The following is a 17,518-nucleotide window of genomic DNA, read 5'->3' on the forward strand; positions in this document are numbered from 1 at the left end:
GGAAGCTGAAAAGAAAGACACAAAAAAACTGACAAAGAATGGGCAAGTGAGAAGTAATAAGCAAACAGGCTGTGTTCATAAAAACATCTTCAGGCACAGAGCAGTGGCTTTCCTGTTTGCTAGCAAGCCAGGAGAAAAGGCACTAGGTAAAAATAAAGGCACAGTAAGAAACAAGGAATGGGAAGAACTGCCATCAGAATCTGTGAAATAGAGGTCACGGAAAAAGGCAGGGACACTTCAAGGATGAGCAGGTCATACTTGACAACTAGGATCACAGAGGTAATTGTGCAAACTATGTTTGTTTTTAGGGTCAAATACTAAAACATGGGACATCGAAGAAAAATGTAAGGGTGTTTAAGGTAGAGTGAGACCAGTACCAGGCAGAGGGGAGCAGGGGGGTTTCAACATTGATAAATATGCCCTGAAAATTAGAGATGACCATGGTTAAGATGAAAGAATTTAAATGCCAGCCTGAAAATGGGGGATTTTAGTTGGCAATTAGGAACATGAAACTTCTAAATAATATCTAGTGCCATTTGAAGAACTGGAATTAAAAAAAAAAAGCAAAACCAAAAAAAGATGAAAAAGCAGATAGAATATAGAATGCTTAAGAAAATAGAAACACTTTGAAATAGTTATTAATCCAAAAAAAGTTGTCATTTATATCATCTTTCAAAAATATTCTGAAAGTCATTTATGATGGCTTTATAACTGATAAAATGGTCCTCCATAATTACTCAGACACTCTGGGAATCTTCAAGACAGAGAAACCTGATTAAAGAGTAGCCTACCACTCTCTGTAACAGTAGATACTACCATGCTCACCATGATTCTGTTTCTTTACATTAAAAATGTGTATGAGCAAGCAAGACTCCTCAGTGGGTAAGGATACTTGCCATCAACCCTGCTAGTCTGAGTTCAATCTCTGAGCCCATATGGTAGAAGAGGAGAACTGACTCTGGCAAGTTGTCCTCTGATCTCCACACGTGCATTGTGGCATACATATACACACACAAAATAAACAAATATATATTGTATATGCCCATCATGTACATGCAGGAAATAAATCACTTATATATTACTGAAGCAACTTGTTATTATTTCAATTACATTTTTTTACTCTTCAAACTATTAGGTTGAATGATTTAGTGACTGTGGGAGCCCACAACTGACTCAGTTTCCCAGTTTGAATCTGAAGTCTATTCTGAGTCAATAGAGTTCAAGCTTGTTTGTTCCAAGGCTGTGAAAAAGTTCTGATTAGCCCACAGAGTCCCCTTGAAGGGCTGTGAGAAAGTCCTGATTAGCCCACAAGAAGGAACACACTATCTAGCTAGATGCAGGCTGCCGATGCCAGCCACAGGTACATTGAGATAGAAAATGAAACTGCCCGTTCCTTGACTCAAGGCAGGATAGATAGTGGTTGAATGCCTGCGCTGTGCATTGCTCTACCTCTGTCCTTCAAAACCGTATATAAGCTGGCTGTGAAATAAACTCGGGGCTGTCCGGCATTGACCGGCAGACCTCTCGACTCTTTTCTGTCTTCTTCATTGTCTCTTAAATCCGCATGCCTCTACCCAGCTACCCACCTGACTGTCGGCAGGCCTTACAAGTGACATCTCCCTATGTTATAAAAATAGTACATGTAAAATGCAGATTACTAACTAAAAATTAAGTAAATAAAATCTATGAGCTGTTCTTTCATATACTTTGGATATCTGCCCTTTTGTACTATTTAAAATATATGCTCGATTTGCAAAAGTTGTATGTTTTACAAAGAAGACAACATAATTTTAAATGCCATATTCTTTTTTTTTTTTGGTTTTTCGAGACAGGTTTTCTCTGTGTAGCTTTGCGCCTTTCCTGGATCTCGCTCTGTAGACCAGGCTGGCTTTGAACTCACAAAGATCCGCCTGCCTCTGCCTCCCGAGTGCTGGGATTAAAGGCGCTTAAATGCCATATTCTAAAAATATAATTCAAGCAGAAAACACAGTGTGAACAAACAGGAGAGGGAGAGAAATCAAAGAGTTAACAGCAGTCCTAGAACCCAGAAGGGGATTAATGCAAGGAGCACAATAATAAACCACAATAACCCACTTTGGAGCAAACAGCATCTTAAAAGCTGCAAACCAACTGCAGAAAAAAAAAAAAATCAAATGTGCTCACGCACCATGGTTCTTCAAGCTTGGTACCCTTTGTGAATTATTTTGTGCTACATCTGGCTATTGTAGCACAACAGAAGCGTAGCTGGAAAAGAAGTACCCCTACTGGACTATAAGGCACAACAAACAGAATCAAAAGGTATTCCCTCTCCAGCCAATTGGAGGGAAGAAATTAGTGGTTTGAATGAGAACTACAGTCTGATAAGAACATGCCAGGTGTGCCAAGTCAGGAAACCCAACTAAAACAACTGGCTGTGGACTAAGCGGATTTCAAGGTAAAGTACAAATGTTTCATAGAATGGAAATTCACTCTGAGTAATTGTAATTGTCTTCTCAGAGTACTGAGAACTTGCAAGGAAACCTTTACCTTGTACTGTTATGAAACAGACTATCACAACGGCAGAAATAGATGAGAAAACTTCTATGTAAAAATGAACACCAGTGCTGAAGATTAAAGTTTTACACAAGGTGATCTTGGTAAAAGAAAAAGGAAGCTGAACACTAAGGTTAGAGAGATTGAACCTTTGTCCAAAAAGGGATTCTATCTTGCCTTTCTGGATACAGACGATTGGACAGCTTTAGTTTCTGTCAAAGTACACAAGAAGGGCTGCTCCATTATTAAGAACTTAGCTCTTTTTCCAGATTCAGTGACTGGCCCCTTTTCCATTTGTAATGTTTTATATCTGTAGCTTTCAGGTTCATACTTTCTATTTGGATTTTTTTGTAATTTTTTCACTTTCACAAGATAATCCCATTTGTTGTGAACAGGATTCATATACATGTACTGGAGCATTTTTAGGATAGTTTAAATTTTCTTTAAAAATTTTTCTTTTATTATTTATTAAAAATATTGCTGTATAGTTTTCCCACTTTCTCTCTTCCCTCTAACCCCTTACATGTTTCCCCTGCTTCCTCTCAAATTTATAGGTTTTTAAATTGTCAAGTATGTATATATAAATGAATAAATATGTAAGTACAACTTGCTGAATGTATGAAGTAATGCTTGTATGTATATGCTTTTGGGGCTGAGCACTTGGTACCAGACAATCATTTACGGTGCTCATCCCTGCGGAAGATCAATTCTCTCAATAGGTGTTAGTTATCTATAGCTCTTCATTTAGGAGTGGGGTTCAGTGAGATTCTCCCCATCCACATTGGCATGTTGACTTGTAACATTGTTCAAGTTTTATTTAGGCAGAGATACTGTTGAGATTCCATGAGTGCTTTTCCTGTCATATCTAGCAGACACAATCTTAAAATTCTTAATAGATAATCTCAGCATTTGATTCATTTTTCAATCTATGGTCTGATGACTATTTCTCCCCCCCTTTTCTGTTTAATTAAAAAGGAAGGTTTTAACTTTAACATAGTAAAACTACACATAACAAAACAGTTATCAAGCAAGAATTACAGTTACAATATTTAGTCTATTTATATTTGGCAAATTCAAAGAAAATATTCTATTCATCCTATATTTGAGTCTAAGGTTTCACATCTAACTTATCCTTTATCATAACTAAGAAAAATTATAACTATCTAGTCTTCAACTACATCAAAGACTTCAGACGGATATAATATTACTAAGTAAATAAGAAGTTCATTGTAAGGGCCTTTCAAAAATCTAGAATGACAGAGACAGCTGCCTGCCTGGACAGTCACCCAAAGTTCTTCTGCAATGTTGGGGCATCCATCTTCAGCCCATAGGCCTAGTTGATGACTATTTCTTGGTTCTTAGTATGAAAAGAGATCATACACTCAGCATTTGAGAGTTCATGAGAATACTGTATATTAGTAAATACCTCCAATGTTATGAATGGAACAGCTTGAGGACCACATGGAGATATGTGTTCAATATCTTGCTAGGTACACCAATATCACTCTGGCAAAAGAGAACCACTGATTCATACTGGCAAGTAGAGGTTCACTTCCTTGTTGGACCCAAAAAGTCTTGCCTGGTAAAAGTGGGTGTCACCTTATTTCACTGTTGATCTTAAATAGGGGCAGATGCTGAGACAAAGAATAGGGAAAGAAAACGGGTAAGTGACACTGCATGGTGTCTTCAGCCTTGCTGATATGGCAAAGGAGTGATGACCTGACCTTTAAACTAGGTAAGATAACAATGACTAGCTTCACCTTGCACTGCCTTGTTCAGACATAGTATCTCTGGATGGGTATCTTGGATGGGATGGCTGTGGACAGAAATGGAGGGATGAAGATGGAAGATGAGATCTCTACTTGGCTCTGCTAACCTCTTTAAAGGTTAACTGACTTTTTTGATTGATGTTTAGTGAAAATTAAGTGAAGAGTGCTGAACTGTTTTTCATATTCTTAGGCAACTCTGATCATTTTCTCCCAGATAGACAAAAGGTTTATGTGCGAGAATCCATATAAGCCTTTTGTCTGTGTCTGTTAGTGATTCCAGGTTGAAGGCTTCTTTAACACCCTGTCCAGAACATACTGAAGATTGGAATATATGGAAGATAAGGCAAAACAGGGAATTAATGGCTATGTCACTTCTTAAATCCTTTTGTACTTTGATCATTTGCTCTTCTCTTTCCAATTTTTTGAGGTTTTTCTATTTTTCCATATTTTCTACCAATCTTTAGATTCCTGCTAAAAGGAAGACTTTGGAGGACTGAGGTTACTTCATTTTTGCTGGTTTTAGAAGTGTTTTCAGCAACAATATTTTTGAAAACTGACAAATTTATTGTAATATTGTCTGAAGCAATTAACTCATAAGCAATATATGAACTAAATAATGGTTTTTGATGTTTAAACATTATGAATATATTACACCTGACAAAATTGAGTTAGGTTTCATTAATTGACATCATTTTAAGACTAAAAATATGCAAATAAATATGTGTATTTATTTATACATGGTACATTATAATTAGCATATCAAACTTAAGCTACATCATATACTTTTGATAATTTCAGATTACTTGACACTCAGCTGGGCGGTGGTCGTGCATGACTTTAATCCTAGCACCAAGGAGGCAGAGGCAGGTGGATCTCTGTGAATTCAAGGTCAGCCCTGGCATATAGAAGAAAGTTCCAGTTTCTTACACAGAGAAAGGAAAGCAGTTATCAAAAAAACGAAACAAAACAACAACAACAAAAAGTTTTAAGAGTAATTCCACCAACACATTTGAAAACATTTTTATGCCTCAATGCTCAACTCCATTCAGTTACATGTTATATGCTTTAAGGAACATCCTAATACAACTCATAATTCTAAAATCAGACAAAACAAAATAAAACCTTCACAAAAATTTAAAACCCCTTACAAGAAGAGTCAACTTTTCTGTAAATTAGTTAAATACAAATCTATTGCTTCTAGAGCATATCTGCTCTAGGATATGTCTTTAGCCTATTGCCTAATAGAACTTTACACGTTGATTCTATTTACTAGCATGATCTCAACTAACTGCTGTATGATTACAAATCCTAATGTCAATCATAGGATTCTTCTCTCTGCTTGATCTAGGCAGACTTATCTGATGAATCCTAATATTCTTGAAATTCTTTTTTTCTTTTGACTTTTTGAGATAGGGTTTCTCTGTGTTAATAGTCCTGGCTGTCCTGGAACTCACTTTGAAGACCAGGATGGTCTAAAACTCACAGAGATCCTCCTGCTTCTGCCTCCCGGGTTCTGGGATTAAAGGCCTGCAACCATTACACACAGTTAAATTTGTCTTGTTTTTTCCTTGAGAGACTCAGATCTCGTTATATAGTCTGGTTGCTTAGAATCTGATGAATAGACCATGCTGGTCCCAAACTTGTGATGATCCTTTTGACTCTTGATTGCCAACTGCTGAGATTACAGGCTTGTCTCGATCACCATATCTGTTTTATGTGGTGCTAGAGATTGGATTCAGAGCTTTGTGCATGCTAAGCAAGCACTCTCCAAACCGAGCTACATCCCGGCCCCTCTTTTTCTTTTTAATGCTAGAACAAATGTAAAGGATTATTTCCTGCAGAGAGCATACAGTATGAGAGGTGACATATTGAAACCAATAGTTTCTCACATAATAATGAGTTTAAATTACTTAAAATTAATAAGCAAAATTAAAGAGTAATTACAAATTTTTCAACTTATTGAAGTTGATATTGAAAAATTCAACCAAATTAAGCATTATAGATTGAGATTTTTATATATCAGCTACAAGACTGGTGAAGACTTACAGGGAGAGAAATATTAAAACGATAATCCATTATATATACTAATGCTTACACAAACTATGTCTTATATTTTCAATAAATCACATGGGAAGGTTTTTTAAAATATATTTTACTTAACTTTTTCCCCAGAACTGTATTGAAACAGTAGATAAAATCTGATGGTGATTCTGTAATATGCATGTATTTTTAACTTGAGTAGAGTAACTAGGAGTTTAATAATATCTTAACATACCAATAGATTCAATGACATTTAAGAGGTAACAATTTTCCCCTCTGCTCCTAAAGAAAATGCTAGGCCTCGGTAGGTGTGAAAATTTCATACTATACCTTGATTTCTTCTATTTCATCTGGTACTATCTTGTATGCTGATATAGTCCCACCCAACCTGAAATTAGGAGAAGAAAATATTCTTAAAATCAACAACAGTGTAAAAACATATGAATGATATATGCCATTAGTATTAGAGTGCCACCAGAAATCTCCCAAGACCTACCTCCGTAGCCAAGGGGAAAAACATTTTTGTTGCCTTTTCCCATTTCTTAGTTTAGAAGAGACAGGCAACAAATGACTACCCAAAGAGGAAACATTACATTGGATTTTTATTCTGAATTAAACTTCCATTATTGATGGTTTTAATAATGCTGAAGCTGTCACATTTATTGCTGGATTCTGTCACAACATATATCAAGAACCAAGAGCAAACCTGTTTTTATTTGCTTAATTAAGAAACTTGATTTCTTGAAATAGTGTTTCTGAAAATTGAACACAAAGTGAAGTTAACATATCCTGCTCTAAGCACATTTCCTAGTTTCCCAATAATCATCATATTATACTTGTGTGGTGTAATTGTCACAACTAATAAATCAATATTGATTTTGCTTAACTTTTTTAAAAACAGAGAGTCTAAGAGACGAATGCGCCCAGCACTATCAAAGAGAAAGAGAAAACTAATTGTGAGTTACAGTTTTAGCCCTAATATTTAAATTTAAATAATTTCAAAACAGAAAGCTTTAAAGACATTATCATTATAAAAATAGTTTTTACAGTTTTTTTCTTTTTAACAATTCTTTATACTTAAAGCAGTTAATTAAAATTAACACATGCAACAATTGTTACATAAATGGGATAGAGTACAGAAACAGTTCTAATTTGTTATAAAAAATTCAAAGATGCTATGGTGAAAATGGTTGATAAGGGAAAAAAAATACAAAGTTACAATGCTATGATCAACCTAAATCCTATTTATAGAAACAATTCATTTTTCTCATGATTACTGTTAAAAAGCACCTTAGATACCTCAATCTGCTCCTATAAAGATGGAGGAAGGTAACTTTCCAGTTAAGTATTAATCTAACTTCAAACAAAGGGAATGGTTTTGACCATTAAGAAGGTGAGGCAAGCCAGATATGACATGGCTGTTACAGTTTGGTCTACAGAGTAAGTTCCAGGACACTCAGGACTATTACACAGAGAAACCCTATCTCAAAAAACCAAAAATACCAAAAAAACAAACACACACACACACAAAAAAACGAACAAAACAAACAAAAAAAGAAAGAAAGGAGAATGGAAATAGAGTGCAAATAAATGCTGGAGGAAAATATTCAGTAAATAGATAGAAGCAATTCAGAAAACGCAAGGAAACAACTAAGTAATAAACAACTTATTGGGGGAGGAGGAGTTTAAGAATAAACTTATTTCAAACTATCCTTATTTTCCACCTACTTTCTGAATACAACGGAAAATAGTGGTTTTGACCTCTGAACTAACTTCTGAAATGGTATTTCCATCTCCATGGCATCATTAAACACAGATACATTCTAAATACCCTTAGTTTTAAAATGTTATTAGTATCAGTTTCTTTACCAGGCCTTAGGTCACAAAATGACTTACTCCAGATTTTATTACTTAAATTGTCCATCTTACTGATGAAGAAAGAATAAATGCTGAAATAAGTATATAAAAAGTATTATACATTGATAGTCATACCGATAATAAATAATACCTTCAATATTACAAGTAGTACAGAAGCCTTCCTTATCCAGAGTACATAGGACTACAAGTGTGGTGATATTGTGTTCCCCAAAATATTGTACACCCTAATAAATTTATCTGGGGTCAGAGAAGAGAACAGCCACTAGATACAGAGGCCAGAAAATGGTGGGACTCACACCTTTAATCCTAGCATTCCATCTGGACCTCTGTGAGTTCAAAGTCACACTGGAAACAGCCAGGCATTGTGACTCACGCCTTTAATCCCAGAAGTGATGGCAGAAAGCAGAAAGGTATATAAGGTGTGAGGACCAGGAACTAGGTCGGTTAAGCTTAGGCTTTTGAGCAGCAGTTAAGCTGAGAGACATCCAGTCTGAGGAAACAGGATCAGCTGAGGAATTGGCGAGGTGAGGCTGTGGCTTGTTCTGCTCCTCTGATCTTCCAGCATTCACCCCAATACCTAGCTTCAGGTTTAATTTTATTAATAAGACCTGTTAAAATTCATACTACATACAAGTATTTTATATCTCCTATTTTTGGATTTTGTAATATTCCATATACATAACTTAGAGATGGGACCCAATTCTAAATAACCATTAATACTAAAAGTACTTTTATGTATTTATGATGATGTGTGTCACCATGGACCAAGGGACATAAAGTAGTCAAAAGACAACTTGCCAGGGTCAGTTTTATCCTTCTACTATGCAGGTTCCAAGGTGAAACTTGGATTGTTGGGCTTGGTGGTAGATACCTTTACCTGCTGTGTCATCTAACTGGCCCTGTGTTTTATGCACACACCTCCTGGGTAATTTTTTAACATATCTTTGTTGTGCCTGCAAGAAGTCATGTAGAACTTTCACTTAAGGCATCTTGTTGATGTTCAAAAGATTTCAGATTGTATAGCATATCAGGTCTCAGGATTTCAGATTAGAGATGCTCAACTTGTATTCATTTAATATATGCAAATCATTGTATCAGAGATTAAATTCATTTTATCATTTAATTCTTAGAATTGACAGGAGCTATTATGAAAAGTGTGAAAAATTTCACAACCTTTTACTGGAGCATTAACTCCATATAAAATAATGGGCTTCATCATGACATTGTCATATATATATATATATTAGGTTTCATTGTGAAATTGTCATCCATTAAAATTACTATACTTAGCTGAGCCACTAGCTAATGTGCCTCCATTCCCTGGATTCACTTCCTATTTGCAAAAACCCCTTCTATTTTCATGCCTTATTGCTTTATTCTGTATGGCAGCAAACATACAAGACTTGTCTTGTAAAGTATTGGCTTGTTTTTTCAAACATGATCTCCAGTTTAACCCACTTTTTTTCAAATGACATAATTCTGTTGTTCTTTATGGATGAACAATATTCCATTATTTGTACATTTTCTATTCATTTATCTACCAAATGTCATCTACACAAGTTCAATAATTTAACTGCTGTGAATAGTGCAGCAACAAATGTGTTATCTCCATCATACGTTGACAATGATTCCCTTGGGTACATAACCAGTGTCTTAGGGTTTCTATTCCTGTGAAGAGACATCATGGCCATGGCAACTCTTATAAAGAAAAACATTTAATTGGGGATGTTTATCATCATGGCAAAAACATGGTGGTGTGCAGGCACACATGGTACTGGAGAAGGAGCTGAGAGTCCTACATCTTGATCTGCAGGTAACAGAAAGTGAACTGAACCAGGCATACCTTGAGCAGAGAAGACCTCAAAGCCCATCCCCACAGTGACACACTTTCTCCAACAAGGCCACTTACATCAACAAGGCTGCACCTCCTAACAGTACCACTCACTAAAAGCTTATGGGGGCCAATTACATTTATACTACCATACCCAGTTTAAACCAGTTAAATCACATGGCTTCACTAGTACACAATCTATCCATGCTATTGAAGTGCTCCGTTTCCTGCACCTTTTCTAACTGTGGTTTCTTTTTTGAGAGTTTCGTAAATGTAATTTGAACATATTCATCGCTACCTCTCCCCAACTTTTCTGATAGGCACCCTTTCCACACCTCACTCCCGTCCCAACAATTCTGAGTTTTTTTCTCTCTACCTTCCCTCCTATCAAGATCTTAGTGATTGCCACTCTAACCAGGTCAATATGAAACACCAAGATACTTTTGTTTGGTTTTTGGTTTTCTAGAGAAAGGGTCTCACATTGGCCTTGAATTTTTGTCAATCTTCCTGTGTCAGATGAGATTACAAATTTGAGCCACCAAAGTCTGATTCTCCTTCTAGTTTTGGTTTGCATTTCTTTGATGACAAGATACTGAACATTTTTTAATGTATTTATTCACATTTGTACTCTTCTTTTGAGACTACAGTCTTCTGTTCATTTGCCCATGTATTGACTGGAGGATTTGTTCTTTTGTTGTTTGATTTTTTTTTATGTTCATTATTTATTTATTTATTTATTTTTATTTTGCAATACAATTCAGTTTTACATATCAGCCATGGATTCCCTTGTTCTCCCCACTCCCGCCCCCCTCACCTTCCCCCCAGCCCGCCCCCCATTCCCATCTCCTCCAGGGCAAAGCCTTCCCCACAGACTGAGATCAACCTGGTAGACTCAGTCCAGGTAGGTCCAGTCCCCTCCTCCCAGGCCGAGCCAAGCGATCCTGCATAGGCCCCAGGTTTCAAACAGCCAACTCATGCAATGAGCACAGGACCCGGTCCCACTGCCTGGATGCCTCCCAAACAGATCAAGCCAATCAACTGTCTCACCACTCAGAGGGCCTGATCCAGTTGGTGACCCCTCAGCCGTTGGTTCATAGTTCATGTGTTTCCATTCGTTTGGCTATTTGTCCCTGTGCTTTATCCAACCTTGGTCTCAACAATTCTCGCTCATATAAACCCTCCTCATTCTCGCTAATTGGACTCCCAGAGATCCACCCAGGGCCTCGTCATGGATCTCTGCATCCAGATCCCTCAGTAGTTGGATGGGGTTTCTAGCACGACCATTAGGGTGTTTGGCCATCCCATCACCAGAGTAGGTCAGTTCGGGCTGTCTCTCGACCATTTCCAGCAGTCTGTTGTGGGGGTATCTTTGTGGACTTCTGTGGGCCTCTCTAGCACTTTGCTTCTTCCTATTTTCATGTGGTCTTCATTTACCATGGTCTCCTATTCCTTGTTCTCCCTCTCTGTTGTTGATACAGCTGGGATCTCCCGCTCCCCCAAGCTCTCTTTCCCTCGACCCTCGCCCTTCACTACCCCCACTCATGTCCAGGCTGTTCATGTAGATCTCATTCCATTTCTCTGTCATTGGGCGATCCCCGTGTCTTTCTTGGGGTCCTGTTTTCCAGGTAGCCTCCCTGGTGATGTGAGTAGCAGTCTAGTCATCCTTGTTCCACATCTACTATCCTCCTATGAGTGAGTACATACCATGTTTGTCTTTCTGAGTCTGGGTTACCTCACTCAGGATGATTTTTTCTAGAACCATCCATTTGTCTGCAAACCTCATGATGTCATTGTTTTTCTCTGCTGAGTAGTATTCTATTGTGTATATGTACCACATTTTGTTTATCCATTCTTCAGTTGAAGGGCATCTAGGTTGTTTCCATGTTCTGGCTATTACAAACAATGCTGATATGAACATAACTGAACAAGTGCTCTTATGGTGTGGTTGAGCATTCCTTGGGTATATGCCCAAGAGTGGTATAGCTAGATCTTAGGGGAGATGGATTCCCAATTTTCTAAGAAAGCACCATATTGATTTCCAAAGTGGTTGTACAAGCTTGCATTACCACCAGCAGTGGAGGAGAGTTCCCCTAGCTCCACATCCTCTCCCGCATAAGGTGTCTTCTTGTTGTTTGATTTTTGAGTTCATTATATACTTTGAAGAATAATCCCCAGTTAGATGACAAGTTGACAATATTTTCTCCCATTCTGGAGGATGTTTCTTACTCTGGCTATTCTCTCCTATACTGTGTAGAAGCTTGGTGACTTGATTTGATACCATATGGAATAAAAATTTGTCAAAGGGCTCATAACTATATTAACATCTGGAATTAAAAATTTAGTTCCAAAAACTATTGAAGGGATCATAAAATTCATATGGAAACTTAAAAGGTACAGAACAGTCAAACAATCCTGAAAAAATATTTGGGAGTTGTACTTTGTTTCTTCTAAAACTAGAGTAATCAAGACAATGTGATCCTGTTATTTCCCCTCACCCTGTCTCAAATATAGTTCCAATTTCCATGAATTTACCTATTTCACTGAGCAGAATGTGTTCAAGGTTCATATAGTATAGTAGTATGGAGCAGAACTTTATTTTGCTTTTATGGCTGAATTTTATTGCATTCATGTCTAAATCACACTTGTTTATTCTTCTGAAAATAATGACTAAATGATATTATAAAGAACAGGTGAATTCAAGTTTCTATTTAAGTCATTCTTTCCAAATGTTTTGGGAAGATTGCTTGGCTAGCATTGTTTGATCATTCTATGATGAGAGGCAGGTCAATCCAAGGGTTTTCCTGAGACCCTGATGTATGAAAAAGGAATGTAGTTTATGTCTAAAACCAGGAACATGCTTGGCAAAGCCAGTAATAGCTTGGTCAGGGTCAGGGAGGGAACCCCTACAACACATACAAAGACCTAATATATGGAAAAAAGAACATATGCCTGGAAAGGCAAGAAATGACTTGTGGCCAGGGCACTGGGAGAATCTGAGACTTCAGATCCTGAGAGGTCCAATCTTTCCCCTAAAGGGCCATGGCTATCAGTCCCAAGACGACTCAGTCTGTGATGCCCTTACGATAACCTATGTTCTATGTAACTTTGCTTGATTAGCTTCCTGCTGGATTTCATCCCACTGTATGATAGCTTTCTGCTGATTGTGTCTCATTTCCCCCTAAAAACTATGTATTACAGATGCTGTACTTCATAAACTCGCTTGGTATAAGCCATCAGCTTGTGAAGAACTCTTCATTCCAAACTATGCTGTCTTGTTTATTATTTTCTCATCTCTGGTCTACCCTTTTAGCAACCTATTACTGAAGAGCTGGGTTTAATTAAAACAATTTTACAATAAGATGAGATACAACTTTTTTCATACAGAACCAAAGAGGTTATTATATGGCCTAAAAATTATATAAATCATTTTTAATTTTATATAAATCATTCAAGATTATAATCTGGCTCATATTTAAACCTAAAAGAATCAAAAGTTTGATTCTGGTTATAACTCAAGGTGGATATGAAATATAAAATTATAAACTTTAAAAAAAAAAGCTGACAGTCATCAGCTCTAAAGGTTAATTTTGAACAATGTCACTCTACTTTACATCCGGCTCCTCTGTCAACAGCCAGGGGTTAACTTTTAACCCCCTTACCCCTTATAGTCAATAACTGCTTGGACCAAAGTTAACTTTTAATAGTTGTTTCTATGTGACTCCTAGCATGCATCCCATGCCTGATGCTTTTCCCCTTTACTATAAAAAGGGGGCCAGAACCTGCCTCCATTGCCATAGCCTCAGAAATCCCGAACACTGGCTGTAGTCTCAGATAGCTGATAAGGTTTTGTACCCCTTGGTGATTTTTTATTTTTTTTCTTTGTATTTTTCTGGAATAAAGTTTGCTTCTTATAGTGATATACTGTGTACCCTAAAAAACTTACCTGGAGATTGGAGGCCAGAGCTAGCCACTAAATTAGACATAGAGGTAGGCAGTGATGGCACACACCTTTAATCCTATCACTTGGGAGGCAGAGATCAGTCTGGATCTCTGTGAGTTCAAGGCCACACCAGGCTACATGAGAGAAACAGATCCAGGAAGTGGTGGAACACATCTTTAATCCTAGCACTTGAGATCTCATGCTTTTGCTTAGGAAGCACACACAACTTTAATCCCAGGAAGTGATGTCTGGGCACAGAAAGGTATATAAGGTGTGAGGAAACAGGAACTCACTCTCTTGAGGTCAAGGATTTTGTAGAGGTAAGAACATCGCTGGCTTGTTCTGTTTCTCTGCTTTCACCCCAATATCTGGCTCTGGGTTTTATTTTATTATTATTTTTTTTTATTAATAAGACCTTTTAAGATTGGTGTTACAATTGGCGCCCAACGTTTGTGGCAGGAATTCATGAAAAAGCCGCTTGCCTGTGGTTTTGCAGTCCCCAGCTCAGGCCCGACCTGTATGCAGCCAATTGTGGTGGTGCATGCTGAAGGAGGCGGAGGCAGGAGAATCCTGAGTTCGAGGCTAATCCGGGAGGCTTGCTGAGGAGGAGCTGTGGCCAGGGCTGGGATGGGCCACAAATGGTGTTGGCAGGACCATGGAGGTGATGGCGGCTGCTCCAAGTTACTGGCTGCTTCTAATCGTATTGGTGGCAGAAGAGATGCTGCTACCAGGGACCATTGCTTGTTTAGAGAACAATTGCCAGGACCATTATGTTATAAGAAAGCATTGGCAAAGGTCAGTTTGGAGAAGTTTGGCAAGGCAAGTGGTGGGGAGAAGTTGCTGTGAAGATATTCTCTTCTAGGGAAGAACGTTTATGGTTCTAAGAAGCAGAGACTTATCAGACTGTACTGTTACACCATGAAAACATCCTAGGATTTATAGCAGCAGACAAAAAAGACAATGGCACATAGACTCAGCTGTGGCTGGTGTCAGATTACCATTAGCATGGATCCCTTTTAGATTACTTGAATAGATAACACTGTTACAGTGAAAGGGATGATCAAACTCGTTCTGTCCACGGGGAGCAGTAGTGACCATCTTCACATGGAGATTGTTGGTACCCAAGGAAAGCCAGTTATTGCTCACAGAGATTTGAAATCAAAGAATAACTTGTTGAAAAAGACTGGAACCTATTGTATTGCAAACTTGGAACTGGCTGTGAGACATGATTCTGCCACAGATACAATTGATATTGCTCCAAACCACAGAGTAGGCACTAAAAATTTTCTGCAGTGAACCACGACCACATCTAACAGTGACTCGGAAGTCTCTAAAAAGATGATGGGGCCCCACAATAGTGATTCCATCAGGACAATGACAATACCACTAAGCTGTCAAGCACCACCCAAAGATCAGCTTTGGTATGTTTTCATGGTCAAATAGATATATATTTTAGATAGACAGATCATCTTCAAACACTTCAGAGATCTACAGAATATAGCATTTAAGATGTTTCAATAACAGATTTTTTTCTTTTTTATGATAATGAGACATGCCTGCTCTTGTCATTACCAATCTACTTCAAAGAAAATGATGAGCATTGAAGAAACTCCATATGGAATTTACTTTCATTGTGGCAAAAGTTAGCCAGTGAGCAAGAAAATGTCCTTACATCAACTTTGTCTTACATCTTGTCTTTGTCTCTTATTCCCTACCCTTTGTCTCTCTGGGGCAAATCTCCTTTGTGCTGAGAACTTGGTCTTGGAATGTCTTGTGCCCACACAGGTCCCTTCAAAAACAAACAACTGCAGGAAAGTGGTAAGAAAAAGGAATCCACATCTAAAAACAATTAAGGGACATAACAGAGGCTGGGGGATTAGCTCAGTCATGTCACAACTGCCTAGCAACTTCAAGGCTCTGAGTTTAGACAATAACAATTAAAAAAAATAGAGGAAGAATTTCAGGTGTGGGAGGAAAACAGTAATAGGTCAGATATAAACAATGTCTAACAAAGCAATAATAAAACCATGGGCTCAGGAAATGGGTCAGGTGGTACAGTGATTACCTAGCAACTATAAAGCCATAAGTTTAATCTGTAGGCAGGAAGCCCTGGGTTTGATCCCTAGACCCAATGAATATACTTGGATAAAGCACAGATATACTTCCAATATTCATGAATTCATCTTAAGTTAGAATTCAAGACTGGTCTGGGATACATGCTCTTCAGGAAGACAAAACAAAACAGGGAAGTTTGGGAAATTTTGAATATTTATTGGACATCTAATGATATTAAGAAAATATGAGAACAGCAAAATGGCTTAGCAGATAAAGGTCTTTTGTGAAAGTCTAGAAATTGATTTCTATCTTCAGAACCCTTATGAAGATAAAAGGACAGAACTGACTCCACAAAATTGTCAACTTTGACCTCTACAGAACACCATGGTAAGCACATACACATGCATTATGTGTACACACAAAAACACACACACACACACACACACACACACACACACACACACACACACACACACACACTTATAGGACGAGAGAATGTCTGGTGGGACAGAAACTTTTGCCTACATACAACATAAATAAATATAAAATGCTAATTTTAAGTATACAATGCTAATGTATACTTGTCTAGAAAACAAAGGTGACTCCAACTTTTACACTGAAATGTCTGTGAATAAAATTGCATGGTGGTACATGTGTGCTAGAAAATAATCTGGAGGCATATTTGAAAAGCATGAGAACTGCCCAAGAATTATGAATTGTTAAAGCTGTGAATCTGACACAGGGACTTAATACTATTATCTCTTTTATATATGTTTGAAGTTTTGTATTAGTTTTAAATGGTAAAAATATTTAGGTACAGAGAATAGGACTTCCTGTGTTAACAGGTGAATCCCTTCAGAATTGGAACATTCTGTTGTTTCTTTACTTAAATCCAATGGATATACATGCCTTAAACATTGTTTTAAAAAAAGTCAGTTTGGCTGGGCGGTGGTGGCGCACGCCTTTAATCCCAGCACTCGGGAGGCAGAGCCAGGCGGATCTCTGTGAGTTCGAGGCCAGCCTGGACTACCAAGTGAGTTCCAGGAAAGGTGCAAAGCTACACAGAGAAACCCTGCCTTGAAAAACCAAAAAAAAAAAAAAAAGTCAGTTTGGTCACAATCTCATACTGGGAGAGAAATTTTGTGGCCTAGTAACAATTACAGGGATAACAGATTATTTCATAGCCTTAATCTTGGAGTTAAATACTTATTCATGCTGAATAGCTCAGCAAAATCAATAATAAAAACTGACTTCCTGTTGGTTTAACAAACAACTATCTTGTTTATCCAGTTAGCTATGATATGAAAAATTAGACCAAAACTGAATTTGTCTTAAAACATTTTTCTACAAAATTGATACATTTGTATCTGATAGCTATTTATTCCACCTTAAAATTCAGAAGCTTAAAACAAATATAACATTATTTATCTTAAATTTGTGGACTGGTTGAAAAAAACCTGCTCTCTGCTGGAC

General features: G+C 37.5%; 1 protein-coding gene and 1 pseudogene across 20 annotated transcripts in view; one reads left to right on the plus strand and one right to left on the minus strand.

Moving 5' to 3' along the window:
• Gphn (gephyrin) overlaps nucleotides 1–17,518 on the minus strand; it is a 416,329-nt gene that overhangs the window by 286,145 nt on the left and 112,666 nt on the right. For all 20 annotated transcript variants that reach the window (XM_052739502.1, XM_052739504.1, XM_052739503.1 and 17 more), the window contains one exon: nucleotides 6,672–6,729. In XM_052739502.1, the coding sequence (XP_052595462.1) occupies nucleotides 6,672–6,729 (58 nt within the window). Of the gene's footprint in view, nucleotides 1–6,671; nucleotides 6,730–17,518 lie in introns of those variants that run through there.
• Nucleotides 2,169–2,848, plus strand: LOC128110594 (ephrin type-A receptor 7-like; annotated as a pseudogene).

This window comes from Peromyscus californicus, unplaced genomic scaffold, assembly GCF_007827085.1.
Source record: "Peromyscus californicus insignis strain IS unplaced genomic scaffold, ASM782708v3 Scaffold_15__1_contigs__length_86483966, whole genome shotgun sequence".
Taxonomy (NCBI): domain Eukaryota; kingdom Metazoa; phylum Chordata; class Mammalia; order Rodentia; family Cricetidae; genus Peromyscus; species Peromyscus californicus.